We start from the raw sequence: 21,061 nt of genomic DNA on the forward strand, positions 1-21,061 counted from the left end.
TACAACACATAGCAATCGTGGTAGTACCGGATTCGCCATCCTAAGGAGAAGACGCTATGACACCACGCCTAGAAAGGTTAGCCCTGGCGCTGATTGGTTTGGCATGACTTCACAAAGTCTCCTCCTTAGGACAGCTAATATTCATGGAGCTAGCGTTTTTGTTCTACGCTGCACCCCCTGCATTACTGGTTATTCTTAGGAAAACTTGGCGCAGGCTCTTTAATAGGTATATTCAGAAACAACACCGGTAAGAAGCCCAGACTTTCTGGTCGATGTCAGAACATCGCATGAAGCAATGTTCAATAGGGATAGCGAAATGATGAACTTTATGGGGAACTTGACGCCTTGACGGATGAACAGCAGATTGCGAGTTTAGTTTCATGGGGCTGTAGCCGTTTTTTGGCGCGTACTTAATGCTGCGACACTCGCGCACGTTATTCAACGCCTCTGAAAGGAAGTTACTCGCGGCCCAGATGAACCCAGGGACGTCCCTATGCGACGAAACGTTTTGCGTCGTGTCTGATTATTTGACACATGACAAACAAGTATTTTCGCTAGTTTTAGCCGAACGCACGAGTTGTCGAAACGCCGCGCTAAAATTGACCTTCAAATATTCCACCAATCGGGTTTCATCAGTCCCGCAAAATTTGATCTGGAACTGACCTCAGCTTACAATGCACGTTTAGGGCAGCGCAGTCTTAACGCGCCAGCTTTACGCCCTCGCGCAACTCAATAAAATTGTTATTGTTGTTCGTCAGTTTGTTCTGAGTACCGCGGGCTTATCCAGTATAGTGAGGAATCTTCAGCTTTAGCCGCGGGACTTGGCGGTGCCAAAATGAGTATAGGTGCACCTTGTTAAAATAACACTGGTTGAACTTGGCCACACAGATGATCGATGTGCGCCAAACATTAGAGACAATCCACGTACACGAGAGAAACACAAGGACAGGCGCAACTGTACCTGTGCGTGGATTGTCTAGTTTTGCGCACATCGATCATCTGTGGTATTATCATGCACCAACTAGGCTCAACAGAAGTGTTATTGGCCACACACGCTCTTTGATAGTCCAGGCTTCAGGCTGGATTTTCAAGAGCGCGCCTTGTGATCATGTGTAAGAAAACCAGTGTGTTAAGGAACATCCACCATAAATAAATGTCCTCCTAGCCGGGCTACTAGGACGCAACACAGTAGTAAAGCGCAAGACGCTCCAAAGTTATTCAGGCACTTGACAATTTACCGAACGTACTGCCAAGGAGCGAGTGGTTACTTCCAGTGGCGTCTACAGTTGATTGATGCCGCGGTGACGTTGGAACGCGTCACCCACCAAGTTATTTGGTTTCAATTGCACTTGTGCGAGAAAATGTCATTCCTCTAGATCTGTTGTCTTTAAGCGTGGCCGCTCAGCAAGTAGATGTAAAGTATTCGATAGGGCAATGGGGAAGAGGATTCTGGTGTGGGCTAGTTGGTTCATGCTTAATAAACAGATTCACAACAGCGCTACGGAACGAGGACAGAAGGAACACTAAAAACACAGGACAGGCGCTGTTACGTTCTAAGAGGATTCTGGTGTGGGCTAGGCGATGGGGAAGGCGATCAGAAGACAACGGAAAGCTTAACGCACACTTGAGCCGACACCAAAGAGATAATGTCCTCGACCTCACACGTCCGCGCTGCGGTGATGTCGCATAAGGTCCACGAGTGACAGTATATCTGGTAATGACTAGGTGGTGCATGCTATGCGGGTGATGATGGCATCCCCTCACTGCGGCATCACACCACCCCAATGGCACTGAGCGCTTAGACATAAACCAGCACGACATCACTAACCGTGTGGCATGCACAAACTAGGCGTCACCTCAGCGGGACATCACACCTATGTGGCATACCCTACCTATGCAATCCCTCAGCGCGACATCACCACCCGTGCGGCATGCAATATCCGACAACAAGTATACTGCCACTCGTAGAACCCGTTCTGCACGCGCTGTAGCGGCCCTTCCAAGCCGGGTATTTGAACAGGAAAAAAGAAAGCGCTGTAAACAAACCGTTGAGCCTAAACGCCTCGCGTGGTCACTGTACCGATACGGCCAAAGTACGTAATATTTTGTTTGGGAGTTAGATAACAGGGCCCGAAAGCATATGCGCCTCTCGCCCCTATACTCGGCGTTTGCGAAGCGCTTCGGCCCGTGCTTGTCACGCCTAGCGCCTTACCGCTCCTCGATTTCATTTTCTTTTTTTCCTTTCACCCCTTCCCTCCCTCTCTTCTCTCTGCTTCGCTTGTGAAGCGAAGGCGAGCGCCGGCGGCCAGTCGCGTTTCCCTTCTCGCGCTACTTGCGAGCGCACTAACCTTGGAGAAAAGGAGCGGACTCCGCCTGAAGAACCGCGCGCTTTTTTAAAGACTAGCCGTACCCCCTCGCTGCAACAAGCAGCTCAAGGAAAAAAGCGAGTCACCGTAAACGGAGAGAGTGAATGAGAGAGAGAAAGTAAGAAGCGGTGCAAAGGGACTGAAAGAAGCGAAAAAAAAAACAAAAAAAAAAACGAGAGCGCGCTTGCAGCAAGAGCAGCGGGAGCGGCGTCGGTGGCGGCAGGCGCGTCCAATTTCCGGCTCCGCGCCGGCCACGGGCGACTGGCTGCGCGTCGGTGCAAGGCTTCGCCTCGGACGAAGCAGCGAAGGAAGAGGAGGGAGTGAAAGGGAAAGGAGGTGGGGCACTCATTGCGGACCCGGCAGGCCAACGCGGGGGCCACACATCGGCACACAGCAGCAGCAACAGTCATTGGGAAACGCTTCGCGAACGACGACGGCGTAATAGAGCTCCCTCCCCCCTCCCCCCACTTTTCGAAAGTCAAGCACTAACACACTGGGCTGGGCTTCCCCGCATTGCTCGAGCCCGTCACAGCGCGGCTCCAACAACGCTCTCGAAAGGGGGCCGAAAAAATCGCGATGATTGCGCGAGCTGAGAGCGCGGGTCAAAGAGATACACTGGGCGCATGCCCTGTGCTTATGGCGCGTGGTATCCGCATCAACATCGCGTCGCTGTAACGAGCGCTCTGTGCGGGAAAGCAGTCGCTTGGCTGTAGGGTCGATGGGGGGATCGCGTTTTCTTCTTTTTTTTGTTGTGCATTGTGTCGACGAGGAGGCAACCCGAACAAGACCGGGCGCCTCTCGGCCATTGAAACGCCCGAGATACTGTCGCTTTAATGCCAGGAATGTCGGTGATAGATGTGCCGTCTTCTCGACAACTCTCGGGGATCGGTCGGTATTCAACGTGTGCCGTCTCCACGCTGAAGGCTGCCGCTGTTGTCCGCATTTCTTTTCAGTGACTTATGCGCATGCGCACTCTGCAGAAGCACGTGGTCGGCACATTACTTGTGTGGGTAGCAATGCTACGATTTTTTTTTTCAATTTCTCTCTTCATTTCCATCTTTTTTTCTTTATTTCTTTCCTTCTGCTTTTCTCTTCTTCTTCCTCGTTTTTTACCTCGATTATTCCATTTTGTTAACTAATATCCATTTTCCCCGGCTTCCCTTTAACCAAAAATCAAACCTTGGCACTTCCGAACTAGCCATGTCATAGTTTTGACTTTAGATGGGAGATTTAAAGAATAGCAACGACATCACCCGTGGTTTTAGGACTGCTGACTTGTCTTCAGAGCGCACCATGCAGATTTTGTAGTTTCTCGGAAGAAGGGCATTCGCCCATTATTTGTTTTCTTTAACCACGTACTGCAGTATTCACACTGACAAAGCACGCATGATTAACAAAATACAAAACACGAGCACTACAATTTCTTGTTCGGTGCCATGAATAATCGCTTCTTCTAGCACAGCCGAAAGGTTCAGATGCGGAGCCAGGAGCGGTGTTATGCTAATTGCAGCGGGCGCAGCTCTACGTCGCGACTGACGGGTCGCGGGTGACGAAAGGCTCCGTGGTGACAGGCAGCGTGTCTTTGCATCCAGTTGAGCAACCACAACCGGTGCTTAGCGCAACCTGCGCCGTAATGTAAGCGCAAGGGCTTCGCTTGCGTTTCCCCGACTTCTGAAGTTCTCCACTGCAATCAAGAACCGGGACTACGACCTCAAGGCAATCAACATAGTGCTTTGGCCCGCCGCGACCACCGAAATACAGCAACCAGGGATGTTCAAACCATGGTTGCAACGTCCGCGTCCATCACGCAAATAAAGAAATGCTCCGAGGTAGTGGAAGGTTACGGCAATGAATGAACCACGGCCAAGTGGTGAATAGTATAGCTCTGACAAAAACTTGTCCGAGCTGTGCACTCTGATTTCTACTGTGTTTCAGGGCTGAAGATGAGAGGGCTGCAGCTAATCTACTATTAGTGACGTTTGAGGTGTCATCTCTGTCCACAATGTATTAGCAAGTGAGATATTGGACAAGCGATTGATTGATTGATTGATTGATTGATTGATTGATTGATTGATTGATTGATTGATTGATTGATTGGGTAAGTGAGTGAGTGATCCGGAGAGCAAGTGAGGGATTAATTGGGGCGAGTGAGTTAGTGATGAAATGGGTGAGGGAGAGAGGGAGGGAGAAAGCAAGTGTCCGATTTGAGGTCTAGAGAGGATCCTTTCTTCCGCAGCACCCATGTAGAGCGTCGACACTGGATCCCCCACACTGCAGTGCCACCTTAAAAGAATGAATTAAACAGCAGCCGGTGACGACATCAGAGCTGACTGACCGATCAGCAGCTGGCATACAATCAACCCACGTGCAGGCGTTTTGTACCCGGGCTGACTAACATCGCTGTTGATAGTTCCTCGGCCTCGTCTCGATCACCGAGGCACTCGCGCCGGCTTCCACCGGCGTCCGGAAAAGTGTCGCGCAGAACTCGTTACGACCCAAGTAGGCACGAGGCCGGCTGCCGAGTTTTTTCACCACTCGTCCTCATTCGCACCGCAATTCCTGCATCGCGCTTTCCGCACCACACTGTCTCTCTGCCACTGCGCAGACCGCACCTTACATAATTACCGGAGACGGCGTTAAAACGGTTTGTTGCCTGAGCACCGATCGTCCGTCCGCGCTCGAATCTCGCGCGCAGATCGCGTTTCCTGGTGGCGTTTTCATAACGTTGGTCCCGCGCAGCGCCACTTGCTCAGCCTAGTCCTTCCGATAGAGAAATAATAGTTCGCCGTCGCCCGCGGGCACTGAGACCCCCTAAAGCGGCCCACACAGCATGCCACCTGGAGTACATAAAGTCTCAACGCGGAGCGCCGGAGGCGACGTCGAGCAACAATTATTTCTTTATCGCGAGATCGAAGCAGGCACCACCGCCAAACACAGCGTTTGACAAAACATGCGGCGCGCACTGCGATGCCTGTGCAAGATTTGAGCTCGAACGGGCCAGCAATCCGAGCGAGGAAACATTTTAAGATCGTCTTCATTAATCAAGCAGGACGCTGCGCAGTCGCGCTTACTGTGGAGTAGGCAGTTACGCAGTGAGTTGCGGTGAAGTAGTAATGACTACGCGTGTGGTCAGGCGCACTGGTTGGAGGAATTCCTGCGAGGCAGCGATGCGTAACCACTTTGCTGTCGGCGGTGGAGACGCCTGCTGGCAGCTCTGTCGCCACGCTAAACACACCCCTCGTCCCATTCAGAAGCATGACGGTATAGACTAATCAACTATTTCCCTACTGCTCAGACCTAAACATAGCGGGCTTCTTCGTGTTTATCTTATCAACAAAATCTCTTCCGGATTATGAGCTAAGACTCACTCATGTTCACCCTAAGCCGTACACAGGCTCATCTAGCTTGCTTTGGCTTGGACTCACTAACCGACGTAAACTTTTCCTTGGGCTCACCCATACTCGAAATGACATGAGCTCACATTTCATTTCTATCGTTCTTCTAACTGCTTCGTTTTGTTTCGTTTCCCATAATTCCTCTCTTTTATCCTGTTACGTTCTGTGTACTACGTTTACTTTTTTTCCAAAGCAATGACTGACAAAGTTCTATTTTGGTACAATAAAGTATTCGGCCAGGAAAACAATATAGACGTGTAGAATGAAGAGGGATACATTCTTAGACAACCTGCAGTGCCCAGGCGACGCTGCAATTGTTCCAGGGCAATTAAGCCTAAAAACTGCGGCCGTCAGCCACTTGTGTCGCGATAAGCGCGAGACCACATTCTGAACGATCAGAGGCGCGCGTATGGCTAACATTCCTTGTCTAAGTGTTTTTGACGTGGCCATTCAGTTGAAGCATGTCACGTATGACTTCAAAAGCGCGGAATCTCATGCCTATAAGCGCAAGCAGGTGGCGGGGCAAGCATGTAAAATGCTTGCCATTGCTTGCTCCTACCGCTAGGCTGTGTGTTACGGCGCTGCGATCGACACAGCAAATTTAATTGCAGGTTGCCTAGATACGCGTATCGGTTTGATTTGAAGCGTGAAATCATTATGATTGAGTCTTGGCACCAAAAAGAATTTTCAGAAAGACATAGTCCTTGCATACGCTCGTTTATATTCATACCGACCGTCACCGGTCATCAACGATGCAATCCGTGCACGGCCTGCAGAGTGTGAAATTGAGTCCTTGGCGAAATTTTGACTTGTGGCCTTTCTGTCGCTCATGTCAGCTTTTTGGCAACATTGCGAATGTTTAGGCAGGCGGTAGTAAAGGACGCCGCATTAATTTCGGCCATTTGAGGTTGGGCGAGTGGACTAGAATTCTTTTCGGAAGGAATTCTTCAAATTTCGGAATCCGAAATCCGGACCTGTGCACCAATTCGGGCGATGCAACGAGATTATTGCTGAGCCAAGGGATTTTCCGTTCTACGATGTTCTCGATGCACCTAATGGCGCTGACAACGCGCATGTCAAGTGTCGAAAGCATAACAGCACGTTCGCACTTTGCATAGCGAACGACCGAGAGCGTAACGCTGAGGACGCAGTGGACTTGGATGGCAGCGTGCTGGGAGCATCAAGTCGTTTGACTGCGCTTGGCGTCAAACATCGCGCTGCAAACCGCAGCCACCTATCGCTCACGTACGTATGACGTCATTTATACAAATTTATACCAGTAGCCGACGCCACTGGCTGCTGTGGAAGATAGTCTTTGCATAAAGAGGTAGAGCATATGGACATTTTGGATTCGCAGCAAGAGTACGGCCCAACAGCTGCTGGAATTTCTTGGAACATTCATGGTGAAAGCGCTTTTCTTATGCTTTCTTGTGACTGACAACATATTTAGTCACCCACTGACAGTGCAACCTGCTCGGGAGCGACAAATCAATCAATCAATCAATCAATCAATCAATCAATCAATCAATCAATCAATCAATCAATCAATCAATCAATCAATCAATCAATCAATCAATCAATCAATCAATCAATCAATCAATCAATCAATCAATCAATCGATCAATCAATCAATCAATCAATCAATCAATCAATCAACTTTTATTTCCTTTGAAAAGGAGGAGTACGGGACTTAGAGCTCGAAGAGCTTGTCGAGGTTCCGACCGCTTAGAAGCCGGCAAACAGCACGATGACGGCCAGTCATACAAGGTAGTTCAGTAAATAGAGAAGTAGCAGAGATTATGGACCATTATGTAATGAAAAAATGTTGCGGATGCAACCGAGGCACCCCTGAAAACAAAGAGCAGAATGAGCAAGAAAAAATATGAAAATAGAACAGTCCAGCCCGCACCGCCAACGCGTGAAAACAGTGATACTAGAGCGGAAAACACAAACGAGCCAAGCGATGAAACGGGATGTTGGAGGGGGGGGGGGGGGGGGGGGTACTGTTTGGCGCCAGCGCCACCGGGACCTAGACACGTGTGGCGCCCCGGCGAGTTCTCTGCTGGCGCCGCAGTCGGAGACGTCGACGGTGTTTCTCGCCTGGCACGGCGGCACAATTGCTCGGCGGCCACCTCGTGGGCGGTACGCCCCAGAAACGACGACGACGACGACAAGGGGCAGGCCGCCATGTTGGGAGCGGTCCCCGGAACATTGGAAGAGACAGCGGGCACCGTTTGTCAAGTGGACCCCTTTCTCACACGCTTCGAGTGCGCCTGATGAGGGTGGCCTCGAAGCTTACGTCAAAGCACCGCCGCAGTCGCCGACTGCGGTTCTTCATCCATTTTTCTTTTTTGGTGAACGCCCCGTGTAATTAAATGAAATAAATGGCAGCGTCTACTTCGCTCAGCGTTAGACACTTTCTACCAGGGAGGGCGGATCCGCGATCCACGCGCAGCTAAAGGCTTCATGTCGCAGCTTTAAGGTAACTCTTGACTATTGCGCAACGAACACATACGTGCATGGGCAAAGTTCGGGAAAGTTGTCTTATAACCTGTCCCATGTTTTAAACACATATCAACATACAACGGGATATAAAAAGCTGAGCTGCGGAAATATTTTGTTCAAATGTCATTCTATGCCTCCACTTCTTGGTTGTTGAACGTTTGGTTGAGTGTTAATGTACTCTTCCCTTCAACTTATCTATGACCATTTCAGTGTTCTCATCTTTTTTTTTTTTTTGCACTATTTGAGTCAGTGTATATATGTGTCGAGTGTTTGTTGTATTTAATCTACTACTGTATGTGTGACTGGTTTTGGAAAATTTCTTGTGCCGCTCGTGTGCTACTGCTTTAGCGGTTTCCTGGACCCAGTCAAGCTGCCCAGGCAGCTTTTAGCCAGGAAACCCTCCAGCTGAACCTGGAAAATAAACTTATTGACTATATTATTGGCTTAAATTCATATTTTGCGGGTTACGAAGATGCATAGGGAAAAATGTGCGATGACAAAGTAAGAACAGAGAATAACGTTTCAAGACACATGCGACACAAATAGCGCTTCTATAAAACTGTCTACTGCGTTACTTAAACTGTGTCACATGAATACAGTAACATGACCGTTGCCTGCCGATCGGATCTTCAAAAGAACTGCTGTTCGTTCCGAATATGTTGGGATGTCACAGTCAACCATGCACTAAACACTGCGGCTGTGGCGGCTGTGGCGTGAGCAGCACGGACGGCACTCCCACTTACCTGGCTATCCCGGCTCTTTCTTGTGCAGTACCACTGGCCTCGTGTGAGCAACGTCGACTTCAGCGCATGGGAATCGGAGAACCGCATCGACAGTTATCGGCACGCCTGCGCACAAGCTACGCCTGGATAAGCTGTGACGTCAACGCATTTGCATCTATAAAACGTGACGACTGACCGGACGACTTTTTACAAGGCGGCTGTGGCGTGAGCAGCACGGACGGCACTCCCACTTACCTGGCTATCCCGGCTCTTTCTTGTGCAGGTTGGTGCTTTGAAAATTGTGACATAACCGCTCGTTCTGTACTTTAAAGCTGCTACGCCACTGCTGCCATTTTTTGCATGAAACTGTATTTGCATTGAAACCGCGTTCCTCGTGCAATCATGCCAAATAAGGATTTGCTAAGTGCGTTTGAAGATCTGAAGAATGAAATTAAAGGTGACTTGAAAGCTTTCAAAGAATCCCTTGAGCGGGACATCCGCTCAGAACTCAGAGACATAAAAAGCAGCCTGAACTTCATAAGCGAGAAGTACGATGAAATGAAAGATGACCTTAAGAAATCACTTGATGAAAATGAGCATCTGCGAAAGACGAATGAAGCATTGCAAGAGCGATGTGACTGGCTAACAACTCAGACTAAAATCTGCGAGGCACGCTTGGTGCAATGTGAACAATATTCAAGAAATGCTAACATAGAAATCAAAGGTATACCCGTTGAACCGGAGGAGGATCTAGCGGAAATCATGGGAAAAATCGGTAACGTTATTGGCGAAGAAATCTCGGCCTCAGACCTTGATGCATGCCATCGCGTTCCTGTGTATGGAAACCCTTCTGCATTTAACGTTGTTGCCCAGTTCGTCCTCCGCAAAAAACGCGATGCAGTCCTTCTAAAAGCGAGAAGCAATAAGAACCTTTCCTGCAAAGAACTTGGGTTCAAGGAAAAGACACAGGTGTATATAAATGAGCATTTATGCCCTGATCGCAAGCGTTTGCTAGCACTGGCAATCACAAAGAAAAGTGAGTCAGGCTGGAAATTTGTCTGGGTCCGTGGAGGTCAAATCTACGCACGGAAAATGGAAAAGAGCAAAGTGCTAAAGATTATGACCACTGAGGACGTGAACAAAATGACCTAAGTCAGTGCACTAAATCGATGGCTCCTCTTGTAAATGGAGAGTTATCATTTGCTTGCTCCGGTAGCTTTAAACAAGGTTGCCGAGGAACCAAGTCTGAAGATTTTCCATTTGAATTGCCGATCGTTGAACAACAAGAACGATGAAATACAGTCACTTTTCGACTCTTTTAAATTTTCCTTTGAAGTCGTAATGTTCACAGAAACCTGGTATCATGACGAATCGAACTATTTAATTTTAGAGGGCTACACGCATTTTGCCCTCAATAGATCTGACCGCAAAGGTGGTGGCGTTTCAATCCAAGTTTTGAATACTCGCGCAGTTACAGAGGTAAAACAGTTCACTTTATCTACTGCTGACTATGAAATGCAAACTGTTGAGCATGATCGCGAAGTTTACACTGTTTTATATCGCCCCCCAGACGGTAGTTTCGAGAAATGCCTTGATATGCTTGAAAGCCTTTTTGATTATGTGTCCACCAATCGACAATCACTGGTTTTAGCGGGTGACGTGAACGTTGACATGCAAAGCATCTCGACCAGACAAACAGAAATTATGTCCCTTTTTGATGCTTACGGACTTTCAAACCTTATCAATACTCCCACTCGCATAACCTGCTCAACATCTTCCTCTCTAGATATCATCGCTACTAACTCGGAAATTTCTAATGCAAAGGCTGGCACACTTCTATCAGACGTAAGTGACCACATTCCAACTTTCGCTTTCATTCCTGCTGCAAGGTCCAATTCTGCCCGACAAAAAGTTTGCAATAGCTATCAGCGCATAGATATGATAACCCTGGAACGCTTCCGAACGGATATGTGTGCAGCTAGGTGGGATGATGTGATGCGCTCAAAGGATGCGAATGACGCATACAGCATCCTGGTTAAGAAACTAAAGGCTGTGTACGATAAATGCTTCTTGGTTGATCGTCCTCGGAAACAAAAAGCTAAAAAGCCGTGGTTAACGCAAGACCTACTGCGCAAAATAAAGGTTAAAGAAAAGCTGTTTGCACAGTTTATTAAATCCCGCGACCCGTCAAAGCTAGAGAAATACAAGAAATACCGCAATTCTCTTAACCGAGAGCTGAAATCCGCGAAGTTCAATTACTACAACAGCACTTTCTCATCCATGTCTGGTAAAAATGTGAGTGCGAAATGGTTCCAACTAAACAAACTCTTAAACCGAAATCCCAAATCTCCTGTTACCTCAGTAATGAAAGACGGCATCGTTATTACCGGAGACGATCTCTCAAATGCATTTAATGAACATTTTTCGAGTATCACAAAAACCCTACTTTCTTCCACCGCACCGAATCCCGGCTACGCTTTGCAAACACCAATTGTTGCCGAGTCTATATTCCTTTTCCCCACAACTGAAACTGAAGTCGTAACAGTTTTTAGCAACCTAAAATGTAGCAGTGCAGAGGACAAAGATGGATTCCGCATAAAACCTTTTAAGTTTATTATTGACTTACTTGCTGTACCGTTAACTCACATTTACAACATTGCTCTCGCTACAGGGATCTTTCCGACAGAAATGCAAGTCGCAAAAGTTATTGCCATTCATAAAGGAGGCGACACATCAGAATTATCAAATTACCGGCCGATCTCGATCCTGCCTGTGTTATCAAAGGGTTTAGAAAAAATTATGTGTTCCAGAATAACTAAATTTTTAGATAAGCATGGTGTCCTATCTGACCAACAGTTTGGCTTTAGGCCTAAAAAATCGACAGAGACAGCTTTGATTAAACAAAAAGAACTAATAGTTGAAGCCTTTGAGAAGAAATGCCTGGTTCTTGGCATTTATGTCGATTTTTCAAAAGCCTTCGACTTGCTCAACCATAATCTGCTGCTGCAAAAACTGGAACACTACGGAATTAGGGGAGTCACTTTGTCTCTGCTCAAATCATACTTAGCTCATCGCAGACAAATGGTTTCTCATAATAACAAGTTATCTAGCCTTGAGCCACTTCTCTCTGGTGTTCCCCAGGGCAGCATAATGGGGCCCTTACTTTTTCTTGTTTACATTAATGACCTCTTTTCTACCCCTGCCGTTGACCTTGTGGCCTTTGCTGATGATATTACAGCACTGTTGTCGGGTAGCACAGAAGCCGAATTATTTTCGCGAGCAAATAAGTTTCTGGAATATCTTCACGAGTGGTCAAGAAATAATCATCTAAAAGTTAATTCTGAAAAAACGAAGGCCGTCTTATACCGAACAAGAAACAAAACTGTTCACACCAATTTCACCCTATCATTAGGAGGCAAAACAATTGCAATCGTGAAAAACATAAAATGCTTAGGAGTTATCTTCTCAGAGTGTCTCACCTGGGACGAACAGGTCAATCATGTTCGGAAAAAACTGAATCGCTTCAACGGTCTTATTTGCCAACATAGGGACACACTTCCGTCTCGAGTAAAGGTCCTCATTTATCAAGCATTCTTTCTCCCATCACTGACTTACTGTCTCACAGTTTGGGGAACGACGACCCAGCACAACATATCCAAACTAATAACAGTACAAAAGCGGGCAATTAGACTCATAGCAAACGTATCGAGGCAGACCCACACACATCCATACTTCATTAAATTTGGCATTCTAAAGTTCACTTCTTTGTTTCCTTTCAGATTGCTATCAATGTACAAAACTGCGGTTTTTACTAACAATGAAACCACTCTCTCACTTCTAAAAATGTCTCGCTGTTCAATCGTCTACGATACCCGCTCTCATTTTCCTTGGTCACTGCCTCTTTGTCGGACCAAATACGGTATGCAATCTTTATCTTTTATTCTGTCAAAATACCTAAACATTTTAGAAAATAACAACATATCGCTAAAATGCATCACGGTAAAGAGCTTAAAAACCATTTTGTATCTTTTTGAAGACATTTAATTACAACTTGTTCCGAACTGTGATTAAAGCTGTAACACGTGTGAATTCTGCTGTTGTACACCTGGTTGATGTGATGCTTTTGGTTTTTGGAGTATTTATGACGCTTTTTGTTGTGATTGTGATACTAATGTTTAAGTGCCACTGTAGATATTATATTCATGTTGATACTTTATTTATTGTTTTCGAGTGCCTCACCTGTAGCTGTCTTGTAAACTAACAACTGAGGCAATACGTTGCCTCAGCAGTGTGGGCGCAGGGTGCCTGTCAAGCTGCATTCAAGCAGCTTTTTTCCCTGCGTCCTCTCTCTCCCAGTAATACTTGTACTTGTACCACTGTAATACTTGTAATACTGTAATACTGTAAGTAATACTTGTACCACTGAGAGCGAGAAATAAACTTCAACAACTTCAACTTCAACCTGCGGGGCGGCACGCGCTCTAAGGCTCGGTGTCTGACTGAAACAGGTGGTTTTTTTTATTTATTTATTTGTAATGAAATTTTTATTTATCTCGCTCAGCATTTACAAATCTGGGAAGCTAGAGGTTAATTAGAGAAGCTAGACATTGTGTGAGGCTAGTTGGGGACCGAAATATCTGCGCTGTTCCCCTCACAAGAACGGCCTATCGTTGGTCGGTGCATTGGCCAACTATGATTGCTTTCTTTATAACCCACTGCACGACATGCGCATAAGCTATACAGCGCGAACCTTTACAGGACGACACACTTTAGGATCGTGCCATGATTATCCAAGATGTCGGTCGCGGGATCCGTAGTGGTCAAGAGCGTGCCATTTCAGTGAGTGAGTGAGTGAGAGTGAGTGAGTGAGAATGAGTGAGTGAGAGTGAGTGAGTGAGTGAGTGAGTGGGTGTGTGTGTGAGTGATTGAGAGTGAGTGAGAATGAGTGAGTGAGAGTGACTGAGTGGGTGAGTGAGTGAGTGAGTGAGTGAGTGAGTGAGTGAGTGAGTGAGTGAGTGAGTGAGTGAGTGAGTGAGTGAGTGAGTGAGTGAGTGAGTGAGTGAGTGAGTGAGTGAGTGAGTGAGTGAGTGAGTGAGTGAGTGAGTGAGTGAGTGAGTGAGTGAGTGAGTGAGTGAGTGAGTGCGCCTTCTCGCATATTGAGTAGAGTATCGAGCATTATGTGTTAGAAAGTCCGAAGTGTTAGAAAGTACGAAGTGTTAGAAAGTACGTGTTATATGTTAGAAAGTACGAAGTGATGAAGAAATTTCGAATTTCAGGCTACAGTAACTCCTCTCGATTTGCCTTCAATACTATAAACAATGCTGGGAACATTGACCTTACGCTATTTCTTTTCTTACTGTTTGATTGTTTTCGCTCTGGGGGGAGACCTAAAGTATAGACCACCGGGGTATTATTATAAGCTAGAAATCTGCAACATCCTCGTGGAAGAGAGGGAGATGATGCGTACTGTTATGAAGCGATGGAATCGCGCTTCCAATCAGGTCAATCCGGCAGAATGAAACTCCACGCACAAGCGAGCCGACTAACACGCTGTGACCGCGGTTAGGCTGCTGCCCTGTGCGCTCCACTTGTTCCTAAGAAGCAGTGCTCGCGGGCACGGAAAGCGACAGAGCCCAGAGCATCCGCATATTAGAGGACATGGAAGCGACTGACCTACAACTCCGGGAGGTGCCCCCCGAGCATCTGCAGCGCCACTAGGAAACACAGTGACAAGGGAGAGGAATTCCTTCGAAGACAGCCAGACATGCACCTCTGCTCTTTCCTCTCTTTCTCACTCGTTACTTGCAGCCTCCAGCACGTTACGTACTGTGGACGCAAGGGGACTACAGATAAGGAAGTGGCCCGAAGGCAGCACGGGAAGGATGAAGGAAAAGAGAAAAACCAAGAAGGAAAGCGACATGGGATGACACGCCGTTCTTGTATGATAACGAGGAAAAATGGTTGTCACTGGCTGTGCATCAGATTAGTTAATTGTAGCGCATTCGAGGAAGTTCAGTGCCACTGCAAAAAACTAAAGGGGTCCGGGGGCAAACTACAAGTACTTTTCAACGCACCGTGAGATGAGCGTGTCGTACAAGTAGGCATGGGTCATGGTACCGCGCAGCAGTGTTTTATCTACTACAGCGCAGCATAGTTGAAAAGGCGAAACTAGCAGAATGTCGCCAAGTGCGGCATTGGACTTTTCAGTTTATGACCTGTGTGACATCGCGAGGCCTTAGCGCGTAACACTCTGTGCCAGGCCTACAAAACCAACTAAGGACGTCCGACGCGGCCCACGCTAAAAGGTAACAGAGAAATTTTACATAAGACGATTGTATCATTGTTTCTTTGCTAAAACAAATCAGCCGACATCACGAGGTAGACAGACTTACACTGACGAAGTGCTAACCTGTACGACTCCAAGTATAATCAGATGTCATCAGGGCTGGAACTGTCATTTGGTGTTCCCTCTACTTGTGAACAGTATCGTATATTACAGCAACAGCAAGACGAGAGGTTAGGCCGATTATCGGTTTGCCCCTTGCCGTGTCGACGACCTGTGGAGTGCGCCAGTGTCGTAACTCGAAGGCAAAGACAGCGAAAACTCGCAAAGGAGCCTTTGTACGGTCACTAAGGCACGGTGACTGGTGCGATGTTCCGGATCCCACGTGCTCACTTCGGGAGACGCGAAAAAAATATTGAAGGGGCCACTTAGGCTCCGCCTTAGAGACATGACGTTAATGCCCTTATAGGCCTGAATTGGTCATCCTCAACTTTACATTCATATGTCCCTGGGAGTCTATATACCACTCCTTGCGCAATGGTGCAGCGGTGAGGGGATGTGCGCCCCTGCCCTGCGATGGAAGGCGCAGCCAACGGTGGGGCTTGTGCGACCGTGGTTGGTCTTCCCTAGCAATCATTAATTTAACTCCATTAATCATTAATTTAACGGTTAAATTTCTCACAATCCGGTGGGTGTAGTTCATGATGACCCCGCAAGGTCACGTGACCTTGGTGGCCTACTTAGGTTGCTTCTCAGGCGGGTGGCCACCTGGGTAACCCTACGCCACCCTCATTTTCGCTTAGAACGCCGAAGCCGGATTTCCTGTGTAACGGGATATTTAACGCTATCCCGTTAAAAATTACAAAAATCCGGTTGTGCAAATCTCCTTTCATATATAGCGCTTCTGTCGTCATCTTGAGATGTGTTGCTCATCTCCAGGAGCGCCGCGAGTACTTTTTGCAAGCATCGAAGAGCCCAGAGATGAAACGCATTGAGAAGGCTGAGGCCAGAGCCTAACTGATTCAGCATCCGAATGCACTGGAGGGGGTAAGCTTCTAATCTGGCCTGCAACTGGGAAAAAAGCTTTCTTCTTGCGCTAGCCAGCATGTTTTATCGGTTCTTCATAGGAAATCTCGCAAAGTTCACACTAACTCGTGAGCTAGTTCAGTGATGGAGTGAGTGATAACGCATTGCTAAAAAAAAAGATAATAATCGCCAGCTTAGGTTCTCAAGGAAGCTTACTTACTGCTCCCGAAATTCGGCAGCAGCGAGCCATGCAGCACCCACCTGAGCGCGTAGAGAGAGGAGTGCGTTGTCGCCGGCCAGCGGAGCCCAGGCCTCGTAATCCTGCGCAGGGAAAGGGACACGCCACGGGTCAGATCGACGATGTTGCATTTTGATTGACGACCAGCTTCAGGAGCGAACAAACACACCGCAGCGCTACAAAGAACCCGTGATTGCAACTTGCGCAACAAGCAACCCGTGCTGCGAGGTAGAACTTTTAGGCAAATCTAGCTGGCCACTTCTATCCGGCCTCCTTGTACTGCGTAAATATTTTTTCTCACCTCAAGTGTGGATGCATCCTTTCATTTGGTGGGCAGATAAGGTTGTTTAGTTTACGGCGCCGTCATCAGGCGCCTAGCCGATCACAAGCTTTCCAGTTGTAAACACTCCAAGGCGGCAAGGAGACAGCTCACATGTTTGTCGTCGCATTGGTAAGTCAGGACACCTAAAATAACGCTTACAATGCTGTCATTTCTTACACTCTTTTGCTATTTCGGCTTCTGATTTCCCCGGTTTGCCGGTAGATGACGCGGCTGGTTGCGGAGTGCGGCAAAATCACTTTTCCGCTGAAAGGACCAAAGCATTTTCGCTATGCAGTGAACACTCTTGTTAAGTATGTACCTTACTTTTTGAGCATTAGTTCTTGTTAGCACGTTCCTCACTTTCGAGCCGTAGGCGTCTGCGGCGGCGCCGGAATCCGCAGTGCCACCTGCCTCGGTTGGCAGGTTGGCAAACTAGAAAGAGTGAAATATTTTCTCCGCTTTTATGCGAGCGGAGAGGGAAAAGACAGGTGGGGGGGGGGGGGGGGGGAGATGAAGAGAGTGTGGGAGCCGACAGGCGGCTAAGTATAGAAAGGGATCTCCTCCTTTTTAGTTTTTGGGTGAGGGGAAGGAGATGGAAAGTGAGAGAGAGAGCAAAGTTGGAACGCAACGGCTGGTAAAGTTGAGAGAGAAATACTTTTCTTCACTTTTAAGGACGATGAAGGGAACGGAAAGTGAGACTAGGAAAGAGAGAGATATAGTGGGAAGCTACAGGCGGCAAAGTGAAGTGGGGGACGTCTCCCTCTCCCATTTTAGAAAGGATAAGGAAAAGGGAAAGTCAGAGAAGTCAGGGAAAGTCAGAGAGCGAGAGAAGAGGTGGCCTTGTGGTTTGGGCGTCCGCCCCGGCTGCGAGAGGTAGTTGGTTCGAAACCCATCGCCGTACAAGGATGGGTACAAACGTCCCCCGGCCCGGTGCCTGACTTCTTTCTTTGCTGTGACACCTCAGCTAACGCTCTAAAACTTGCGTTACACACTCGGAACCATCCGTGATTTTTTTTCGTTTTTTTTTTTTTATGACCGAGCGGGGTTTCTGGAACAATTGACGTTCTTGCATAATATAGCATTCACTTTTCATTTTCTGCTCATCTGTTGCGTCTGGATGACTTCATATTTCGTCATCGAGCATAAAAGCCAAAATTCGCCATCGTCCACACACAGGCAGCATGAGAATGAGCTCTCCAGTGCTTATTCAAAATAAGCGCCCCCGCATAAGAATCGTCGAGGTCGAAAGCGATGCTTACGACGCACCGGGCAGTAGATTTGTGCACACTATAAATGCGGTCACGAGCGGTGAGGACTTTACACTCTACAGCAGGTTGTATATCGCAAGGGGAAGGCAGAAGCATAGCAGGAAAACAGCAGCGTTAAATAGTTAGATCATCGACCTAATATCAGTCATCAAGAAGCTTGAGATCCCTGCCTAACCTGCTTTCCCTTGATCTTTCAGTAGGTCAGAAAATTACGTGAAAGATTGTTGGGCTCGGCTCTTAGGCTTGGCCACGCCATCATTTCTGGACGCCAGAGCACACACATTTCGCATAATCTCTGATGGACATAACACAAGGACCCTGTTTGATTTTCCCATCGAGCACTGCCGTCTAAAACGGCGCAAGTAGAAATCGGAAGAAAACACTCGGCAGAAATTCAAGCGCATACATAACAAACGCTCACGAGCTCTCACCAAATCAACTCTTGTAAGTAAAAGCAGTGAGAAGTGACATCGCCGGCGCATCGACGAGAGTGATACCTGCGCACCTTTCAGAACAGCGAAATCGGTGAACTCGCCGCAAATCCTTAATACATATTCGTATTGAGTGCGTTGCGCGCATCGTGCTATAGCAGCCGCGAGGCCCACCGTTCAGCGCTCGGTTGAGGCGCACCTGCCTCCACTCAGCGACGGGACGGTTGCGTTCTCCCACAACAGAGGCCGCCTATCGACGTTCCCATTCCGCCCGTTCAATTTCCGATCGTCCCCGCCCGCCGGGACGCGCGCATTAGTTTCCTCCGCCGCTTTCGGCTTTTGCGTGGGACGGCGTTCTCTCTCTACGCCGTTGGTTTTCCCTTTTGTTTGCGAACTTTATTATTTCGCTGTTGTTGACGTCGCCACGTCGTTCTCTTCATTCGACACGACCCAGAGGATCCTGCCGTGCCCCTCTAACGGGACACTTCTTCCGGGCGCAAACAGCGGCGGATGAAGCGCGCATTAGGTGTGTCACGCGACGACTCACCGGCTCTGTTCGAGCGGGAAGCGCTGATTTCGTTTTCCGAAAGGAGTTAGAAGTGCGTGATGCCGACAACGGCACGATCGATAATTGTGGGAACATTGCTATTGGAGTTTAATTCATTCTCTTTCTTTCTTTCTTTCTTTCTTTCTTTCTTTCTTTCTTTCTTTCTTTCTTTCTTTCTTTCTTTCTTTCTTTCTTTCTTTCTTTCTTTCTTTCCTTCCTTCTTTCTCTCTTTCCTTCCTTCTTTCTTTCTTCCTTTCTTTCTTTCTTTCTTTGTTTCTCTTTCCTTTCTTTCTTTTTTCTCTCTTTCTTTCTTTTTTCTTTGTTTGTTTGTTTTTCTTTTCTTTCTTTCTTTTCTTCTTCCTTTCTTTATTTCTTTCTGTCTTTCTCTTTCTTCCTTTCATTTTTCCTGTCTTTCTTTATATCTTTCTTTCTTTCCTTCTTTCTTTCTTTCTCTCTTTCTTTCTTTCTTTCTTTCTTTCTTTTTTCCTTCCTCCGTCTTTTCTTACTTTTTTTCTTTCCTTCTTCCTTTCTTTTCCTTCTCTCTTGCTCTCTGCCTTCCTTTTCCTTTCCTTGTTTCCTTCCTTTCTTCTTCATTTCTTTCGGTCTCTCTCCAACCTTTCTTTGTCTTTTAGCTATGTGTAATGGCACATTCTACACCAGATCACTTACACGGTCGTTCGCAAGAAAATATGTAGCGCAAGATTTTCACTCGATCGCAGTGGGTGCTCTCTAGCGTGACATGAAGAGAGGTTTGACTTGTTAGACTCAAGAGAGTGGCTTCGCAAGCTTTAAACTTCTAAATGCTTCAGCTGGAACATTTTATTCGCAGCTAGTACAGTTTTGCCACTATTGCACTAGACTTGAGCGCCGGCCGGAACTTGGTCTTTTCCTGACGGTCGCAGGGCAGGAAAACGCGAAAATATATGATGGAGAAATGGAAAATGCGGCGCTAGCGACATACAGCTTTGTGTATTTACCGTTTCGTTTCTTTTGCCTCCGTCTACCTGGGCTTTTCCTAAGTGTCGGGCATGTACCGTCTCTGCAAAAAGTATCCAGGCAATGAGGTTTGTTTCTCGGTGGACCACTTATGGCACGTACCCCTTGAGCTCTAAGTCTGTATAAGGTAAGGAGAACCCTTGCCCTCACCTTCAAGACCTTTTGGTATTTAACGGTGCCGTAAGGGCCCCACTATATGATTGAGAATATAACCCCACTGTTTGGTTACTTTTGGCAAAGACAGGGTACCTTAAGCACTAACCCAAAGAATGCACCTGAACCATGCACTGAAAGCATGGATACGAAGCACGACGGAAAACAAAAATGCGGGTGTCGAGCGTGATCTCTTTCGCGAAGCTCTTTTTCGTCCCGACCACGGCTCCCTGCGACAGTAGTGACCAATCACGAGACAGGCCGTGCATGATGACTTCATCAGAGCGCGCACCAAGTGAGCCCGCAGGCGGTCTCACGAAGCGACCGCCGTGCAGAGCGAGCCTTTAGTGAGGGCGCCTCTTGGCGCGCGGTGGTGGTCATTCGATTCGGTGCCCTCGTCGTCCGAGTGATAAAGGGGGGGGGGGGGGGGGGGGGGGGGCTATACACGATAGCAGGTTGCGGGGGGGGGGGGGGGGGGGAGGCATGCTGCAGCGTGGAGCGACGAGGCGCGGTCCCCCCCTCCGATGGTGGAGGAAGTGTTTCCTCGCGAGGACGCGGAAGCCACGCCCGGCCCAATTATCCAGGTGAAGGCTCTTCCCCGGGCGTCGGCCGATCTGCCCCAGTTGGCCGCCGGCGGCCTTGGCGGACGCCCGCAGGCCCGTCACACCCAGGGACGGAGGAGACGACCGGCCGCTCTCGGCGCGCTCCCAGCGACGACGACGATGCGGCGAAGGCGGCGGCCGCCGCAGCACTGACCGACGCAAGACACGCGCCTCTCGGAGCATCTGGCTAACAAGGTCCGGGCTGTC

General features: G+C 48.0%; 1 protein-coding gene across 3 annotated transcripts in view; it reads right to left on the reverse strand.

The window, feature by feature from the left end:
- Positions 1–21,061, reverse strand: part of LOC149364804 (uncharacterized) — a 227,313-nt gene that overhangs the window by 107,715 nt on the left and 98,537 nt on the right. For all 3 annotated transcript variants that reach the window (XM_089574737.1, XM_089574736.1, XM_089574735.1), the window contains one exon: positions 16,559–16,618. In XM_089574737.1, the coding sequence (XP_089430863.1) occupies positions 16,559–16,618 (60 nt within the window). The remainder of the gene's footprint in view (positions 1–16,558; positions 16,619–21,061) is intronic.

The sequence above is a fragment of the Amblyomma mixtum genome, chromosome 2, assembly GCF_055824585.1.
Source record: "Amblyomma mixtum isolate Tamu chromosome 2, ASM5582458v1, whole genome shotgun sequence".
Lineage (NCBI taxonomy): Eukaryota > Metazoa > Arthropoda > Arachnida > Ixodida > Ixodidae > Amblyomma > Amblyomma mixtum.